Raw genomic sequence first — 19967 nt, forward strand, 5'->3', positions numbered from 1 at the left:
GATACGGCCTCTGGCAGCAGCACAGGAGGGAGAGGTGGATGGGGTTGCCAGAACCAAAATATGATAAAAATATCAGAAATCCCCAGAAAACTCAGAAATTTCCCAAACTGGCCACAGCTCGTTTATATTTGTGACAGCAATGGCACCAAAATCCCACAGAGCTGGGAGCCAGGCAGCCCCCTGGGATATTCATCTCCTGGCCCTGTCTTGGCTCCAACCTGCACAGCTTCTCCCTGCTGAGATGCTGAGGCACTGAAGAGGAAGCTTTCCAGGCTGCTCAGGAACTATTTTAATTCAAGGCATAATTATTTGAAACAGCAATTAGGTGCTTGGTGAAACTCAGACAGAGACCCCTCCCAAGTCCTGTCTGAAGGGATCACTGAGCACCCCGGGTTATCACCTGTAGCATTCGTGCCCACCCCGATGGCTGGGGGAGTTTTGTTCCCTTTGTGGCTGAAGGAGGAGGATGAACATCCCTGTTCCTGGCTCTGCACACCTTCATCCCAACTGCTGAACCAGTGTTTTCCCCTGGGAAGCTGCCCCCAGGATGCAGGAACCCATTTCATCTCCCCAGCTTCACCTGCAGCATTTTGCCTGTGAGAACACCACAGCACAACAACAAAAAAATCTTTATGTGTGTGTTCTACTCACACCTTAAAATCTGAAATGTAAAATATAATAATTTTGGAGCCCACTTGCAGCAATATTTCTCTCATGCAGGGCAAAGAGCTGGGGCTGGGGCTGCTCCCCTGCTCCTCCTTCCTGCAGAAATTCAGATAAAAGAGGGGGAAAAAATCCTGCAGCTTCCTACACCAGGCTCAGGCAAAGCAGGGATGTGCTGTTAACACAGAGGGGTGATCCTGTGAGCTGCTGGAATGTGTTCTTGGATTGACTAATAACAAATGGTGATTTCTCTGGGCTGTAATAAGAGCAGGGACTGCAGCGAGGAGGGATGAGTGAGCACCCACCCTGACAAGGGCGGTTCCTCAGCGAGGCTGGCAAAGCCTCTCACACCTCGCACAGAAAGTCCAAGTATCTCTGTGATAAGTTTGATAAATGATGGAATACATCCTTAAAAATAAACTGTGTCAAGGAAAGCTGATAGCAATAAAGGAGTTATGAGAGGAGAGGAAATTTGCCATTCAGAGACAGATAACCTTGCAAATACTCTGTATTCCTGACACAGAAAGAACAGAACCGACACGCTCCCTGCTCTCCCGCCTATTCCAAAGAATCCGAGCTTTTCCACAAGCTGTGAAAAGGATCGTGCTTTATCTGCTCCTTCCCAGGTTCAGCTGAGGTTTCAGCAGGAGCTTGCTGAACCATCAGTGCCTGCAATTAACACTTGCAACTATTTTTACAGCGGGATCTGGGCTGGGTGTTGGAGAGCCCCCGGAGAGAGGCTCAGGCACACACTGCGGCGAGCGCAGCTTCGGGAGGAACATCACCCTGACTCCGCAGGCTGCTCCCTCCCTTCCATCCCCACAATGCTCATGGAACCCTGGGGGAACCCTGAAAACCTCTGGTCTCAGCCTAATCCTTAGGGGGACCCCACTGGGCACCCTAAACCCAGGGCTCAGTGTGGTCCTCACTCCCTGCTGAGAGCACGGCCAAGTGCTGCTGCCCTCTGAACATCATCACCAAACCAGAGCTTGGGACTTCCAGAGCCTCGAGGTTGGAAATTTGTCAAAAAAAAACCTCCCAGGTGTTATTTGGGCTGCAAGGCAGCCAGCCTAGAAAGAAGAGGCTGGAGCCTAAGGGCTCTGCTGCAAGCTGGGGTGGGGTGGAAGGCTTTGGGCTGTGCAGATCTGAGCTGTCCTAGCAGAGAGTTTGGGAGCAAGAGGAGATTGTATGCAGGATTGCTGAGGGAGGCTATGAGAAACTGTCCTGAGGATGAGATGCTGATTTATTTTGTAGCAGATTAAACCCAGTGTGGCTTCACAGAGCTCTCCAGCTTTACTCCAGGTCCCTCAGCCAGGACAGGCTGCCCACTGCAGGTACAAATGTGTCCTCTCATGACATGTCAGACGCTTTCCATAAGCAGAAAAAACAGTCTGGCCTTGGAAACTCTGGAGTGTTAAGTCTGGAATTGAATACACAACCTGAGACCATCTCTGGGGTACCCCAAATCTCTGGTGCCATGGGGGTGATGGTGACCAAGAAATCTGAGGTGATGTCCAGTGCTGTTACCCAGGCTGAGGATGTGAAGAGCAGCATTTGATTATCCAGTTCCTGGAGTGACCCAAATATAGGTGGCAGGTCATGCTGTGGATCACTCATAGCCACAACAATGACATTTTTTGCCTCTTTCTTTATTGCAGGCTCTGCAGGGCCAATGACCACTCACACTGCCCCAAAGGACACCTGCTGGAAAGCCACAGGCCTAGCAGGAATAAGTAAAAAAGCTTTCAATACAGTTTTCTTTTTGGTATAAATCCAAGAGAAGCTACAGTGAGTGGAAGGAGGCAGGATGGGAGGCACGGAATGGGAGGGAGGTCTCAGGGCTGCCATGGGCATCACTGTCCCACAGGACAGCTGCAGCCACCACCTCCAACTGATTTACTTTGGGGAGAAAAGGGGCTATATTTGTATTTGTGGCAGTATTTCACACCCCTTTGGTGGCAAGAAGGGGCTCCTTCTCCTCCCTCAGCAGCCTTATTCCCTGGTAGCCACGATCCAATGATTCTGCTTTTTAATCTGCCTGGGAGAAGGGGGATAATTAGAAACGAAGCACACGTGCTAAGAACATGCAATTACAACCATTGGGTTACAATTTACGTCTTATCCTTCTGTGCAAAGTAATTAATATAGTAAAAGATTATTTATACCTGAGTGAGTAGAAGGCAAAGTTAGCTCTGCTCAGTGATGGGACAGAGCCCAAATGTGACAGAGCCCAAAAGTGGCTGGAGGCTGGAAACCCAGGGAGAGGAATTCCTGAAGGAACAGGAACTGGTGTTTGGGAAAGCCTCCTCTTCTGGGTACTTTGCAGTAGAGGAAAAGAGAGACCTGGCTGGTCCTGCTCTGCCTTTCCTCTGCTCCCACTGCAGCACCTCTTTGGGGCAGGGGCTGCCCTGTGGGGTGGGTCTGACCCTGCTGAGGTTTTGGGTTTTATTTTAGGGTTGAGATTTATTAAAGATGAATTTAAGAGACTTTGTCCCCCATGCCTATGCAAAAGTCTGAGCAAATTAGCAGGGACTAATTTTTTTCTGAGGATGCACAAGCAGTCGGGACCCTGCAGTTTAATGAGTTTTTTCCCCTCAGCTCTGGCCTGCAGCTGGTCCCCACCAGCATCAGTTCAACGTACATTTTTATTAAAAATCACTGCAAGCTCCTGCCAGGTCACAGAAATAAGGAACTATTAAGCCTCAGCATCCCAGGGAAAGTTGCAACATGCCCAAGGAGAGCTGGCATGAGGTTCCCTTGCCCTGTCCCTGCTGTTTCTGGAGGTGGAAGCCCCAGGGACAGAGGATGAAGGCAGCAGGGATGAATGAAGCCCCTCCCCTGGCAGGACCCCCTTGGTCCAGGCTCAGAGGCAGATTTTGTGTGCCTTGGCTCTGTTTCCATGGCAATTTGCTTGGGAGCACCACTGCAGAGGGAGCATCCCCCTGGGAGCAGAATGGCCTGCAGGGCTGGGCGCGGGGCAAGGGTAGAGCTGCTGGTGGGTTTGTGCATGGAAAATGTGGGGAAAGAGCAGAGACTTGCACTTCTACTTCAATTTTTGACTTCAATTCAACTTTGACTTCAATTCAATTTCCAAACTGCTGCTCTTCTCCTGCGCTGGTGGGATTTACAGCCCTGTGTTCATCACCAGCTCTCTCCTGGCTGGTCTCTCCTCTATGTCCCACCTGGGCAGGGAGGAGCTGTTTTAGCCACTTTTAGCCCAAAGCAAAGGGCCAGACACTGCTGCCAGCCCATGGCATGGACAAGTCAGCCAAGCAGGAGCATGAAGACATTGGCTTGGGCACCAAAACAGCTGAGGGGGTTCACCACTGTCACAATCCATGTCTATCCAAGGCAAAGCCTGGGTGCACAATAAAGGTGGACCAGGAAACAAACTTCAGCAGCAGAAGGCACGTTTTAAAACCACCAGAGCACCCAGCAGTGATGCAGCTGTGAGGACACAGCTTGAGCCTCCCCCCAAAATGCACTCAGGTAAACACCCTCAGTCCAAGGGGTGGTGGGGTTCAGCTCAGTTTGGGAAGGCGTGGAGGTTTGGGAGTGGCTCAGGTGTGCCTGTGTCTGCCTTCCAGCAGCTCCAGCTGCTTTCTGATCCACCCAAGCTCCTCTGGCACAGGGGTTCTGCCAGTCCCAGATGGGATCCTGCAGGGAGAAAGGAGAAAATAGGGACAAAAGGGTGTGTGCTGAGGCAGCTGGCTCTGTGCTGGGTGCTGGGTGATCCAGGGGAGGTCATGGTCCCACACAGGCAGCAGGTCCCTCATGCCCGGGCTGTGCAGGAGCCTCCCCAGCCCCTCCAGTCACGGGATGCTGCTGCTGGAGTCACCCCAGGGCAGGGTGCACACAGTCAGAGCTGAGCCCTGGATTCTGCTGCCGGACCAGAGCATTTCATCCCTGGAGCAAAATCAGGTATGAGAAAGCAAAAATTACCTTGGGGCAGGTGGCTGAGGAGCAGACAGGCTTTGCTTCATTTTTTTTAATGACCCAGCCTGTTTCCAGAGTCATTTGCAAGAACCCTTTGACAGTCATTCACCCTGCAAGAAAAATTGGCTGTTTTACAGTTTATTAAAGGATTATTGCTCTTTGACAGTGCTGTAAACACGCAGGTGTTGTGGTGGCAGTGCAGATAAACAGTCGTGTCCATCTGGCTGTGGGTCTGCCTTGGCTTAACCAGCCCCAGGGTGTGACATTGGACTGGTGATGATGACTGTGAGCATCATCACCTTTTGGAACAGCACTCGCTCCTCAGATTTATCCATCGTGGCTCATTTTGTTCCTTTGGCACCAAGTCCTCACACACACATCTCCCACCTGGGGCACTTGTGCTTCTCCTAAAGGTCACTGCCATGAGTCAGGGTGATTTCTTCTCCCTCCAGGCCTCCTGAAATTCGTGAAGCTCATTCAGCAGGGAGAGATGAGCATTAAGGAGTGCAAAAGGATGTGCAAAACAGCAGTGAAATGTGTATTTTAAATTCTTTCCAGCACTGTAAAGATGGGGAAACCAGCAGCAGGCTCTCAGGGGCCCTGGCTGGTGGCGGGTTTTGCTGCTCTGTGACACAGTGGGGTTTGCAGGCACAGCCACTCCCTTCTCCCCCTTCCCTTCTCCCTCTCAGGGAGGAAGGATGAGGCACTGAAAGTCACCCAGCTCTGTGCAGTGCCTCTGCTCAGCTGCTGCCCTGGGCTCGAGTGCTTCACAACAGTTCTGGTGGCCATGGGAGGTACTTGCCAGCAGATGCTCCTCACTGCTGCTTCCAGAAATTGTGGTATAAAGCACTGTAATGAAAAATGGACAGAGCAGGGCCTCCAAACACCCTCTGCCAGCAAATGCCTGCCCCGGGTTTCCTTCCTTCAGCCACTTTTCAGAGGAGGCATACGAGACAGTGGCGATGCTGCAGAGCATCAACCCTTTGAAGGAGCATCCAATGCCCCAAGAGCAGACCTGGGCTGGGTTCTGCTGCTTTACAGCTGAGCTCAGCACGGGGCAAGGTGCAACCTGTGGTGTGAAACTCCGTTTTCATTCACAGCCCTCCCAGGAAGCGCATTAGTCTGCATTCTGCTGGGATAGACCCATGGTGCAGCCTGTGGGCTGTGAACTCCCGGGGTGAGAAGGGAATAAATGACTCAGTGGTGCTCCTGCTGAGCAGCATCTTCCTGTCCATCATCCCCAGCTGGGCTTTTCCCATGTGGGAACTGGGGCAAAACAATCAGCAAGCCTGGGATGAAGGAAGGGGCAGCAGAAACAGCTGATGTACCCAGGACAGCCTGTCACTCCTGGTGATCAACGCCATTGATGAACACTCGGTGAATTGATCCAGAGGGAGAGGAAACCCCATCAGGTCTGTGGTTTAGTGGCCCTATATTCACAGCTATGCTGAGATTGCTCAGACCCCAGTGGAACTGCTCCTCTCACTGCCCAGAACCACCCTGCAGGACACACTCCTCACCCAGGTGCAGAATCCAGAGCCAGCAGGTGTGGATTGGTGGCTGGGCCCAGCTTGGGCAGAGCACCCCACTCTGGATGGGGTTTGGTACCCAGCCACAGCCTCTGCTCCTGCATCCTCTGCTCTGACCAACACATCCCTGTGCCCAAACATCCAGAAAACCACTGGGAAGGGAAAGATTTTGAACACAGCCACAGCTGGGAGTGCTGGTGGCACGGTGCCTTTGCAGCACTGCTGTTTGTCCTCCTGCCAGCAGCACCGAGAGCCTCCAAGAGGATTCTCCAAGGCCAGCGGCTGCAGATGTGAGGGCAAAAGCCAAGCAGCACTCTGAGCTGACAGCTTTGCATCTGGCTTCTGCTCTGAAGGAAGTAATTAACAGGAATAATCACCCAGGAGCAGCAGCACGGCTGGGAGGGGGGCAGGGTTCATCATGGCCAGCTGATGGTGGACAGAGGGATGGTACCTCCTTCTCCAGGGCCAGCAACAGCAAAAGGAGCAAAAAACTCTGGAAAAGGAGAGAGAAAAGGAGGTTCCAGGCAGAGCCTTGGGAGTTTCCCTCCACCCCAGGCACCGGGCAGACTTTACAGAAGAGATTAAATAGTTCAGTGGTGGCCTGGCGGGGAAGCAGCACTGTCACGTTCTGAACCTTTCCCCTCGCAGAGCAGGGATCAGCTGCCCCAGCTCCTGGTGCGGTGACCAGGGCGCTAGGAGCGAGATAAGGGGGAGGAAAAGTTCCCCTGTGGGATTGCTGGCTGTCCCCATCACTGTGACCCGTGAAAGAGAGCAGGGCCAGGCCTGGCACTCGTTACCTCCTGTCCCATGTGCTCTGCAGCACGGTGGCATCTCCCATGGCACCGGCCTTGCTATGTGGTCACAAAACTCCTCCTCACCTGGCTGACACCTGCAACACCCATGAGGGAGCAGAAAAATCCTAATAAAATTAAATGAAAGCACTTAAAGCATTCCTGGGAGCTTGCAGGCACCCCTGCTCCTTGCTGCCAGTCACACTGGGAGCAGGGCATGCTCCCCAGATGCCAGCCCATGAGGGGACAACATCAGGTACCAGCAGCAGGACCCAGGGTCCTGTGTGGGGACATGGAGCTTTCAGAGGCCCAGTGGGGAGTGGCAGCAGCTCTGCTTCCTCAGCCTTGCTAGAAGACTTGCAGATGGATGTTAAAGGCATTGAAGTTTTAATTTTTTATGGTGTCTGACCGTTTATTTTTTAATTAAAGCTGCGCCGGTGCGGGAAGGGCTGGAGCTGTGGTTCCTGTGGCTGCGCTGCCCTGGCAGATGCTCGTGGTTGTGTTTCACCCACAGGTTGGGAAAAGAAGCAGGGTGGCCTCTGGGGGCACAGCCCTTTCCTATTTACCTCAATAAAAACGCTCAGAGTGCCATCTGTACTGAGTAGGGTTCCTAAGAAAGAAGAAATGAAGAAACTCCTCCAGGCTCCATCACCTCCAAGATACCAGATCCATCTTTTGCACTTACAAATGACATTACACATGTGCACCCCTGGAATGGCCTTTCTAGTGCTTCTGGGGGGAAGTAGGATGAAAAATCAGCCCAGGGTGCAGGAGCTGCTGGCTCATTTCTGGGAAAGAGAAACTGAAAAGTTCCTGGTTTGGGTGCACCAGCACATGGAAGTGGGGACTGCTGGAGTGGTCACCCCTTGCTTTGCCTTTCACACCAGCCCTGCTCTCAGCCAGTCGCTAAAACCAGGCATGAAAGAGACTTAATTACATTAGCAAATGGCTCCCAGGAAATCATTAACTCTTTTATGGAAGTGACCTCATTAGGCACCATTAAATCGGGCAGAAAGGGAGCCATCTGGTGCCTCTGACATCACTGCTCCAGCAAGGGATGGGATGCAGCCACGTACGCCTGGTATTCCCAGGGTTCACTCAGGGGTTATTTTCTTGTCCCTACAGCCTGATCCCAAAACATGAATCCACATCTGTGCTGAAAGACACCTGAGTGACCAGCACAGGCACAGGACAGCCCGTGCCAGGGAAGTTCAGGACCAGTGCCTGGTCCAGGAGATGGGAGTCCTGCACAGACCTGCAGCACAGTGGCTTTGACAGAGGGAAGGTGGAACAACACAGATGAAATCCTGAAGGAGTCAGAGCTGCCTAGGCTGGGAACACATCTAAATCAATAACCAGGCAGCCCAGCGTAAATGGAGATAATTAATTACCTCTCACTGCATTATTTATTATTGCAAGGATTTATCATTTTCTATAATGATTCATTATTTTCTGCTTGCTCCCTTCTGCAGCTCCTAGTCCCTGGTGCTGAGTCAACTCCAGCCCTGGGCAAACGGCTCACCAGGGAAAAGCAGCCCTGCAAAGCTGCTGGGAAAGCTGTTTGGTGTCCAGCATGCCAGCAGGTCATCCTGTTCCTGAGGCAGGGGGAATGAGCAGCCCCCTTTTTGGAGGGGGGAGTAACTGATGGATGTGTCCAGCCTTGCTGGATGATGAATGGCTCTCACGGGGGCGAAAAGAAGGGCTGCACCTGGCAGGCAGAAAGAGCCCAGGCACCTTCTTCAAAAAGCCTGAACATATATTTGTGGAAGAGTTGTTGAAACAGAAGGAGGAGGCCGGCAGTGGGATAGGATGGGGCTGTGGTTTGAGTTGGGACTGCGGGATGAGCCAAGCCTGGTCCTTAGCTGGAGGCAGGAGGCAGCAGACAGAGCAAATCGAGGGCCTTGATGCCCCTGCCTGGCTGCCAGCTCTGCCAGCAGCCCAGGAACCAGCAGGACGTGGAGATGGAAATTCGGGAGCGGCAGTGCCTAAGAGTGAGCATGAAGAAACACAGCTGGAAAGTGACTCTTGTTTTTCCCCATCTCCCATCACTGAGGCTGCAGTCGGCTGTGATTATGTTTTACCAGAGAAAACAGCAATATCTGCCCTATTACCTGCCCGGCAGCTGCAGTGAGTAGCCCTGGGGGCTGGGAGCACTCTCCTTTTAACACAATAAATGCCATTTACTGCACCCATCGCCGGGATCAGACGATATTTTCAGTTTCCCGGCTTGAAGCTGCTCCAGTCTCAGCTTCCACAGCAGGACCCAGCTGGTCCCCGTCCCTCACGGCCCCACAGGGAGCACCCAGCGAGTGGGCTTGGCCGAATCTGGGGTGCCCAGGCTCAGCCCACTTTGGCACCCACAGCCTGCAAAGCCTTCATTGCCTGGTCAGTCACTCTGCACTTAGAAAGACACTTTCAAGTTTGGATACAACGGGAAAAGCCTTTTGCAGGCAGCTGGGAATAAAGCGGGTGGTTTGATTCTTTTTCTTCAGGTACATTGGTCCTCTGCGAGACACAGGAGCTGATGCCAGGGCTGGTGGCTCGTCCTGCTCATCGCTCCCCAAGCCCCGTGTCGGGAGCGGGGGGATCGGGAGAAGGGATGCAGCATCGGGGAGCGAACCAGCAGGGAGCAGGACATACGGGATGCTGACGAATAACACCGGGCTCAGAGCGTGAATTCTCCGGGATGCAGCAGCCAGGGTGGCTGGTAGCCGAGCGGGTGGCTGCGCTGGCCCGGTTTCCCAGCGAGCTCCGGGAAGAGGCTCGGCAGCGCTGCGAGCGATTGCCATCTAGAGGTGTTTGGGGAAGCACTGCTGCCCTCGACCCTACAAACACAGCCCGAGCCGTCAGCAGTGGCACAGGTGGTGCTCCTGTGGGGCACAACACGGGGGCTCCTCCAGGACTGCGGGTGGCCGTGATGTCCCAGGACACCCGCCCGCCCCAGCACGGGATGGCTGCGTCGGGTCAGACCAGGAGAGAAAAGCTGATTGTGGCCGGGTTTGTGGCAGCCCCTGGGATAGCATCGTGGAATGTTAAAGGTTGGAAGGGGGCCTTAAAGATCATCTAGTCCCAAACCCCCCTGTCCTGGGCGGGGACACCTTCCACTATCCCAGGGTGCTCCAAGCCCCATCCAGCCTGGCCTTGGACACTTGGCAGGGATCCTGGGGCAGCCACAGCTTCTCTGGGCACCCTGTGCCAGGGCAGTCCCACCCTCACAGGGGAAGAATTTCTTCCTAATATCTAACCTAAATTTCTCCTCTTTTAATTTGTACCCATTCCTCCTTGCCCCGTTACTACAGGACGATGGGCCCAAGAGGCTGCGTGGGGAAGAGACAAGCTGGCCTGAGCCAGGTGAGGTGGGCACAGCCTGTGGCACCCCCAGGGATGGTCTGTGCCTGTTCCTAAGCCAAGGGCAGCCGCTGAATTTTGACATCTCTGCCCAGGGATGGGTGTGGGCTCTGCTTGGTGAGATGGTGAAGTGCAAAGATGCTCCAAAAAGGGTTAGCTCACAAAGATGCTGCCCCCAGACCCACATCATTTCAGTATTGCATTGCTTGTAAAGGGTTGGGGTTTTTTTGTGACAAAACTGCAAAACAGCTGTTTATTTTGCCTCTGTCCTCTCGCAGTCTGAGTTGCCTCCGTTCTCAGGTTTTGATGTGCTCAGCAAGAGACGGCTGCGGGGTGGGTTTGATTTGATTTTTTTTTTTTTTTAAGATAATTACATTTGAGGCTTCCCTGCTTCTTGCTGTCCCTGCAGAGCCCCCGCCCGCTCTCCCGGGGCAGCGCTGCCTTTCCTGCCTCCTTCAGACCGGCGCTTTGCAGCTCCGTGTAACCCAACGAGGCACCGATTGCTTTCAGAAGCACAAATGAATTTAATAAGGGTCCTGGAGAGTCTTTGGAGCCGCAGCTGCCTTGTGGCACCTCCAGCCCCGGGGCTGCATTTCCTTATCGATCTGTTTATCGGCGGTGCTGAGGGCACTGTCCATCCCCGGCGCCAGGACCCCGCCCGCAGCAGCGCGGACACTGATGGTGCTGTTTAGGTGAGAAATGGGACTTGCCTCTCATTCAGCTGGTCCGTGAAGCGTGAAATGCTGTTTTTTAAAAGCACGGGTGTCTGGGAGAGCCAGCAGTCAGTTCCTTCATGTTCCGTGCTGTAGGTACAGAGAAGCTGCGCTGAGCTGTGGATGGAGATGCCCCCCAAAAGCCCAAATGCTGCTGTCCAACTTTTGTATTTTGCTTGGGCTTCCTTGGAAAAAATGCTGCTTTCCAAAATCCCATTCTTCCCTTCCTTCATGTCAAAAACAAGGAAGCGAGAAAGGTGCATTTGGCACAGGCTCCAGCGATGCCTCTGGCGCAGCTGCCACAGCACCGTGGCTGAGGGGTCTCAGGGTGACCTGTCCTGGCTCAGCCGGGTCTCCCTGAAGGGCTGGGTACTGGAAAATGTGCTTTTCTCGCTGGTCAGTGCCTGAAGGCGGGGTGGTGCCCACTGACACACCTGCCCTGCCAAGGAGGGCCACGAGCAGCACTTTGTGTGGTTGCAGTGAGGGGTACAGGGAGCATCACTGTGGCGGTGGTGCCTCATGACCCCAGCACCCCAAGGCCCTGGTTTATAATTATCACAAATAAATACACGTGGTAGAATTGAAACCTTTTCCTACACGTGTGGTGCATGGTTGATTCAAGCCTGATTTGCTCAGCCACCCCAAAAAGTGCTTTATTTTCCCATCCAACCATGGGGTATCTGTTTTTGAAGACTCAGCAGCAGCATTTGAGGGTTAAACCACCAAACCACCACCCGTGAGCGGAGCTGGTGTGGCTGCTTATCCTCACTGCTCCTGGCGCTTGAAATGAAACAGAAATCTAGGTTTCATTATCACAGCAGGCTGTGGGAAAGGTTACATTTGGATTTTTGTGATGTGGGGTGTCACTCAGCAGCCTTGGTTTGGGCCGTAAGAGGGGTAGAGCAGACAGACACTGCCCACTGTGTCTGTACAGGCAGAACTCTTTCACTCTCCGGGTCAAACTGAGCTTGATTTGTAGCATGGGGCTGTGCCAGCTGGGCATCTCCACTCCTGCTGTTCATTTACTCTGCTTTAACCTCCATTTTCTACTCGTGAGTTGTTCACAGTAACCACTAATGCAGTGACTTTAATTATATTGATTTTAGGATGAAATTCTTCCCTGTGAGGGTGGGGAGGCCCTGGCACAGGGTGCCCAGAGAAGCTGTGGCTGCCCCTGGATCCCTGGAAGTGTCCAGGGCCAGGTTGGGCAGGACTTGCAGCACCCTGGGACAGTGGAAGGTGTCCCTGCCCATGGCAGGGGGGTTTGGAACAAGGTCCCTTCTAACCCAGACCATTCAGTGATTTTAGGATTCCAGGACCAGTGGAGGTTTCTGGGTCTCCTTCCAAGGGCTTAATCTGGCAGTGAAAAAAGATTTCCCATCAGAAGTTGTTTAGAGAGTGCAGGATTATGGTTTACCCAGACTTTGGGGTTTTAAGTGCCGAAGAGTTTCAGGAATGTCACTTCTTAGTGGCAGGGACAGCAATTTCTGCCCCACTACACATCCCATCGCTGAGCCTGGCAAGCCCCACCCTGGGATGGCTGAGAGGGCACCAGAGGCTTAGAAAGAAGGGAAAACAGAAGGATTGGGAATTGCTTAATTAGAAACAGTTTTCTCCTTTAATGTTCTGCAATTACTTTGAGGTCAGGAGAATTATTAGTAATATTAATTGCTGAATTTCCAGAGAACTAAAGTTAATAGTACCCTAATTGGGCTGCACCATCCAGCACTAATTGCTGAGTGCCAGCAGGCAGCTCATTAAGTCTTCCAGCCCTTCTCCCTTGGCAAATCTTATTTCTTCTAAGTCCACATCCCAGATAACATGGCTGCAGAGGGTTAAAATGTTGGGATAAGCACACCAGACCAACGAGACTGAGGCTCTCAAGGAGTCTGCCCCTCTTTCCAGCTTTCCAACCATGCCAGTGACATCTCAGGCCTCTCGCCTTTGGCATGTGTCCCCAGGCGGGCAAGGAAAGGTGTTTGCTGCTGGGGATGGGCTCAAGTGCAGATGTTTTGGCTCTGAACAGGCTGAGATCTTGTTCCAACCCCTGCCATGGGCAGGGACACCTCCCACTGTCCCAGGTTGCTCCAAGCCCCATCCAACCTGGCTTTGGGCACTGCCAGGGATCCAGGGGCAGCCACAGCTGCTCTGGGCACCCTGTGCCAGGGCCTGCCCACCCTCCCAGGGAACAATTCCTTCCCAGTATTCCATCTAAACCTGCTCTCTGTCACTTTGAAGCCATTTCCCCTTGTTCTATCACTACATACCCTTGTCCAAAGTCCATCTCCAGCTCTTTTGGTCTCTTTTAGGTACTGGAAGGCTGAGGGAAATGCTGGTGGTTCCCACAGGAGGACAGGACAGGGATTTGCCCCCTGCCTAAGGGGCACGTGGAGACAGAAATACTGTGGCTGTGAATGAACATGACCCAGGCCTCATCCTGCCCAAGCCATGGTGCTCTGGGGTGACCAGCAAAGGAAAAGCAACCAAAATACCCTCAAAATACTGAAATAAAGAACTGAAATGCTGCAGACAGGAGGGGTTGTTTCTTATTTTTTAGTTCTGAAATGCAGCAACAGAAAACAGAAGGGTAGAGACATCATGAAGTTCCAAACCTGCCCAGTTATGTTTTAAAAAAATTACTAGGGAGGAAAAGAAAATTTCATCGGGTACAATGAGGCTCTCAAAATTACCAGTTTTTATAAATTGCATGTATTTATGTGTGTGTGTGTGTGTGTATATATATATATATAAAAGCCTTACATTTAAAAGATTAGTGCTCCTTCTGGCAAGGCATCAACAAAATTTTTCCTCTCCTGTTTACCTCCACAATACAAAGTGAAGATTATCTCATTCCCACGTCACTATATATAAATAGCACTGTAAAAGCACCTTTACAAGGCCAGTATTTTGCTGCCATTTTATATTATTCTTTCTTACAGAATGCAATTTTATAGAAAATATATAAAATGCTCCAATTTCGCCTTGGGGAGCAGGAAGGGGAGGCACAGAGCTGTCGCTGGGGAAGGTCCTGTGGCATTATGGAATTTTGCTTTTCTCCAGAGGTGTTTAACAGCAATAACAGGCAAGACTTTACAATAAATAGAATAATGCAGCCCTTGGGACTGTGCTGTACTCACTGTGCACTGTTTTAGCTTCTAACTCCCTCTTCCCACCCATGGGGCTGGCGTGGAATCAACCCCTACCTACGTTGCACTTAGTGAGGATTTGGAGCAAAGGAGCTTTTTCACCTCAAGGCTGGAGCCAGCTGAGGGGCAGGGGGGAGGAAACCCAATCAACCAAACCTTAACCACCAGCCTTTTCATTTTTATTCCCTTTTAAGCCCCAATTCTTGGCAGGCCAAGTAGCAGATAATGGGATTGAAGGAGGCGCCTTTCCCATGCAGGTGTTCAGCAGATGCAGCAGCAGAGCAGGGACGGCCTCTGGGAGATGGTTGTGTCCAGGTGGGCTGGTCAGCAGGAGAGGTGAGGGAATCCCAAATCCTCCCTGTGTGGCTCCTGGCTGCTCTCCACAGAGCAGGGGTTGGATCTTTGCTGCCCACAGGGGGTTGTGAAATGCCCAGCTACTCCTCTCACACCCCCGTGCAGATGGGCCACACTTGTGTTATTAAATAAAGCAGCTTCTGGAGCTGTGGGGCTTTGTCTGGCCAGGTTTTTTTCTTTTTTGTCTTCTTGTTTCTGCTCTGGCACGCCAGAGAGATTTATAGAAACAACATCAAAAGGCCTGAGAGTGGAGGGGATGGATGTGCTGAGCTGACCACTGGCCCCTGGATTTGTCAGGCTGGTATTTATTACAGCAGGGGAGGCGACAGCTATGTTAAGATCAAACTCAAAAGTCAACAGTGAAATTGCATCAAGGCTGGCTACTTTCAAGCAGCTTGCCAGTAATCCCTGCTCCTTCCCTCCGACAGCACCATGAGAGGGGAGAGATAAATTAGGAGGCAGCAAAATGCACCAAGAATACAGGAACAAAAAGCACATGGGTCTAGTGAAGGCTGTGATGTGGAAAATACTCACAGGGCTGAAGGCTGCTCATGTGCTGATGGCCTCAGATGTCTGCAAAAGGGTCCAGGCATCAAAGGGGAGGTGGCTGTCACCGCAGCTCAAAGTGCTGCTAATCTGACTGTTAAAAGGTGTGAGTTGTGGGCAGCTGCAGGGCTGGCCAGAGGGAAAAATAAATCGGGATGCTTAAGGGAAGAGACTGGAATGACAATTACTTTATCCTGTAAAATCTCCAGTTAGGAGTTGAAAACTTAAAGACAGAGGCCAAGCAGTAGTGAGGACCAGGAAAGGTGAAGACTTTTTGTTTTGTATTCCATAAGCTTTTCATACTAAGCAAACTTACTGCAAAACAAGCACATCAGTGGGAAAAAGCTGAAACACAGGATGCATTCTTTAAAAATTCACAGATACACATTTACAAGACTTCTTAGTGCGTATTTACACGGATTATTTTGTTTTCTTTCTAGAATTAAAGCTGCCATAAACCTTCAAAGACTTAAGGGCTGTTTCAACAGCTGAATTACAAAACAGCCCGGTCACAAATTAAAAAATAAACTTGAATGGTTTAAATAAAGAGGAAAAAAAAATCCATGTGATTCACTTCAGTATAGACTCATACAGGAAAGATCATTCTCTTGCCACACTGTCTATGGTTGTGAAATGTTAAATTTTAGTATTTTAATTTATCCTTGGGTATTTTGGATCCTAAAGAGAAGCAGCTGACTGGGCCCCTGTTAGACCACAACCTTGTTGAGAGGGAAACTGCTTGAAACCATTTGCCCCCCAAAAACTCTCCGAGATGATGGTGGTGGAAGCCAGACTCCAAAACCAACTTAGAAGAAGATCTTTTTGAAAAGAAATGTATTTTCTTCATAAATACAGTACAATTACATTTTACAATGTCTTTTTACTTCCTAGACATAAAACCACTAACTTTTACAAAAGAGTTCCTATACAAATACATGAAAAGAGACCCCCCCCCCTCTCCCCACAGCCCCCTGTCCCCCCACCCCTGGCATGGAGCAAACCCACAGGCAGCACAGTGAATCCCAGGATAACCTGTGCCAGCCCTAGGCAGAGGAAGCCCAGTTATCCCAGGGTTTTCCTGCCCTGAGCACCCCGGGTTTGTCTCGGTGGGAAGAGCCCTTGGTCCGGCCGGGAGGCACCACGGGTGTCACACGTCCCACGCGCTGCTGGCCCCGCCGGGGGCTCCTGGAGCAGGAGGTGTCCTTGGAAATGGGTCTGGCCTAAAACTCTGCAAGTCCCCCCAACTCAGACAGCCCCAAAAACCGAAGTGAAGGCGATGCTCAGCTTTCAGCACAGACCACACGGGCAGAACTTCAGCCCCACCACGCTTGGTGACCTCAGTGTCCCCCTGCAGACCCCTGAGGAGCAACTCACACACCCCCTTGAGTCCTCAGGCACAAAAGTGCTGCTCCAGACTGCCCAGGAGCTGCCAGGTAGGAGCTGTTTAATTTGATATCAGCTTTGGGCCAGGTGGAACAAAAATCTCTGGATCTCAGGCAGTTCCCCAAGCAATCAAACCACAAAGGAACTGCCCAAGGGAAGGACTTGGGAGTTTGGCCATTCTGTAAGCAGTGAAAGGAAAGAGGAAAAATAACTAAACTTCATTTTCTTGTTTTGCTCTACAAAGAAGAATATGTGGCTTTCTTTATAAAAGCTACAATTCTGCTTCTAATACCCGAGTTTAAGAAAAACTCTTAGTCTAAAATTTTGGTTTGCAAAGGTCATTGCAATCATTGTTAAAAACCACTTTCTACTAGAAATAAGCTCTACAGAAGGCAAAGGAACTAGGTGTGCAGTTTGTCTCCTTAAAGCAGTTTCTGTTTTAAAAACAAAATAAAACTCTGTACAGAGACTGAAGACTATAGTACACATCTTCCTCAAAGTGAGCAGCTCATTTACATTCACATCAGGATGGCTCTGAGGAAGCTCCAGGGGAAGAATACATTCCTGATGGCTCCTGTTTGTCAGCAGAGGAAAATGACCTCCAACTTCCACGGCAAATTTCCGGGGTTTTTGCTTTTTTGGAAGAAATCAAAATTACAAAATAGGGCAAAGATCCTGACCTAAGCAGTGTAAAACTGCACCATCTTCTTCCAGAATTATTTCCATGGGCAAGGAACTGCCAAGACTCCTGCAATCCTGATGGTTCAGACTGTCAGAGACAGCCTGGCTTCCATTTCTGGAGGAGATAGTTGCTGTATTTTATTCACAGAAAGCTACTGTGTCCTTTTTGATTTGTAAAAATAAATTACAGTGGCACTCCATTCGAAAGCAGTGAGCTGCAAGGAGGATAAACCAATTATTTTCACCTGAACAGCCAATACTGATCGGGGAAAACCAGTTTTCTGAAAGAGGTTTTATCTGTAGAAGATTCACATTTTCCCAGACATTTTAGAATTAATGTGAATCAAGTGAGTTGTAACTGTTTTTTTAGAGCCCTACAGTTGTAAAACTTCTTTCCAGCTGCTGAGAAGTATTTGTAAAGATGGAATATAACTTTTCCTGACTCTAAAAGAAAAGCATTCAAACATTTCTCCCCCCCCTCACAGAGACACTCGATGGCATTTGATTTCCCTTGTTGCTCATTTTAAGCCAACCCACAAGATATAATATCAATGTTTATGCTGAAATGGCAGAAAGATGGACACCTTGAGCTAATGAGAAAAGCTGCATTTTCAACAACTGCAGAGGAGGAAGAGAAATCACTTCAAATCATCCAGGGTGGGCATTACTTCATAAAATGGGATGGAATTAAGCCAAGAGAAATAAAAGCAAGACATTCTCAGGGATGAGAATGAAGTGGCTGTGGACAGTGTGCCTGGAAAAGAGTGTGGAATGCTTCAGAGGGAAGGAAGGTCTGGAACTGTCTGGGAAGATTTGTCCCATGTGGCAGAGTCAGGCAAAGCCTTGCAGTGCAGCTCTGCAGTGCCTGGAGCTGGGCTGATGGAAGGGGTCTGTGCCTGGCCGGGCTGCACTGACCCAGTGCATCTCCTACCCCACTCTTTGCCATCTCTGCCTTCTGCAGGACTGGGAATATGGCCTGGAGAACCCTGACCAGCAGCAAATCTGCTAGAAACAATGAGAAGTGTTTTCCTTGGATTTTAAGTGATTATTGTAAGAAGGAAAACTCAGGGCTGGCTTTTAGGCACCACCTGTGCAGAGAGAGAGGCACCTCCTCTCCCCTCCTGTGATCCTGGGATCCCTGTTGGTCTGGTAAGGCCATTTCAATTGGACACTGCAGCAGTAGTGTCAAACAGCAATTAAAGACATTCACTAACTCTGTGACAATTAATTGCTGGATTTCCTTATTTCTGGGATGAAACGATCTGAAATGAAAATTTTGCTACTCTAATGCTGCACAGAAAGCTGAAACTAGCCAGGTTCGCAGTGTGTGACCACTGGGTAATTAAATATTTTAACATTCAAGTACAAAAATAAAAAAAAAAGAGTAGTTTTTAACAGAAATTAATATTGAAGTGTTTTAATAAAATGCAAAGACAGTAACAAAGAAATACTCATGTACTTCTATTGGTCTTAATCTCTCCTTATAGTTTCTGTAACCAAAGCACTGCTGCATCTGTGCTAGTTCCCAAAAATCTGGAAGTGAACCTCATGACTTAAACACGTAACTGTCTTCTGTAATGCCTCTGGGACTTTAAGCTGCTCTCTCCACTCAGATGAATTAAAGAACTATTTTGGAAGGAGAGAATCTGCCATCTGAACCTTTGCATGGAGCTTCTCTTTAAAGCTCTACCTCTGAGGCTTTGCTATATGAAAAAGAATCCAGTCTCTCCAGAAAGGAGGGACGTACAAAGTTGAAGGGCATTTGAAATACAGAAAAGGCTGCTACAGAGAAAGATCTCCACAGATGCAGTAGATTAAGCTGCTAACTCTGAAAAACAACAGGGCTTCCCACTTGAACTATGGTAAATTTGGAGTAGTTTCACTAAAGCCAATGGAATTACAATGTCAGAAATCTGATCTAACAGATCAGGGCTGGGTCTGTAAATTTAATTTATGTAAAACATGAATGCAATATATTATTTACTATCCACTGTACAAATTATTGAAAAAGTACTTAAGTATAAAAGTGTGGCAAATCTTGCAAAAAGAACTACAAATATGAAATGCGACATTAATCACCGGAGTCACTTGTTTTAATATAGAAATAATAAAGAAAGAAATTTGGGAAGTAAAAAAAAAAAATGTTACCACACTGAAAATGGAAACCTTTTCAGCCTAGGAACATGAAATACCTATTCTGAGTTCTTACACTGAGAAGAAAGAGGAAGTGAAAAGGGAAATCTCCCTTGATCACAGCTCAGATTTATAAAAGCTTCCCAGAACACCTGTATTCTACAACCATTAAGTGATGCTCACAACGATGTCCCTGGTTCTGAGGCCATTTTAAGGCCATTAAGCTCACCTTACTACATTCAAGCTAGACATGTAACCAGCACCTGTGAGAGCAGGTACTTCTGCTTAAGAGACTTGAAAAACACTGAAATGAAATATCAGATGTAGTGCACCTAAGTTCTAGTATTTTTCTGCAGATGTTATCAGATCCAGTATTTAAAAAATAAAGGGGGAAACTTTCAAAGAACAACTGTTACGGGTTTTTTATAATTTAGAACAAATTATAAATTAACCTGTCCAAACTTTTGAGACATAATATACAAGAGCAAACAGCTGAGTGTTCTTTTATTACTCAGGTACTACATTTTTTTTCCCAACAAAAATGTCTTTTAAAAATTTCTTGCTACTGTTATCCCAGCTTAGATCCTGGTACAGCCTTTCAGATGAGGTATTCTACCATCTCTCCATCTGGGAGGTCCTGCCCCACAGTCTGAACAGGGGCTTTTCTTTCAAGAGTGCTGGAGTGGAAGAGTGGCCCATCTATGTGATGAGGAAAAACAAGAGACAAGACAATGAAAGGTTTAA

The 19967-nt window shown here is 49.6% G+C and overlaps 1 protein-coding gene across 3 annotated transcripts in view; it reads right to left on the reverse strand.

Moving 5' to 3' along the window:
• Positions 1-18491: 18491 nt before the first annotated feature.
• AMOT (angiomotin) overlaps positions 18492-19967 on the reverse strand; it is a 57790-nt gene continuing 56314 nt past the window's right edge. For all 3 annotated transcript variants that reach the window (XM_042039872.1, XM_042039870.1, XM_042039871.1), the window contains exon 13: positions 18492-19922. In XM_042039872.1, coding sequence (XP_041895806.1) covers positions 19822-19922 — 101 coding nt within the window. In that variant the 3' untranslated portion in view covers positions 18492-19821. The remainder of the gene's footprint in view (positions 19923-19967) is intronic.

This window comes from Corvus kubaryi, unplaced genomic scaffold, assembly GCF_017639235.1.
Source record: "Corvus kubaryi isolate FWS band 111438036 unplaced genomic scaffold, C.kubaryi_AGA036_p1.0 37395, whole genome shotgun sequence".
Lineage (NCBI taxonomy): Eukaryota > Metazoa > Chordata > Aves > Passeriformes > Corvidae > Corvus > Corvus kubaryi.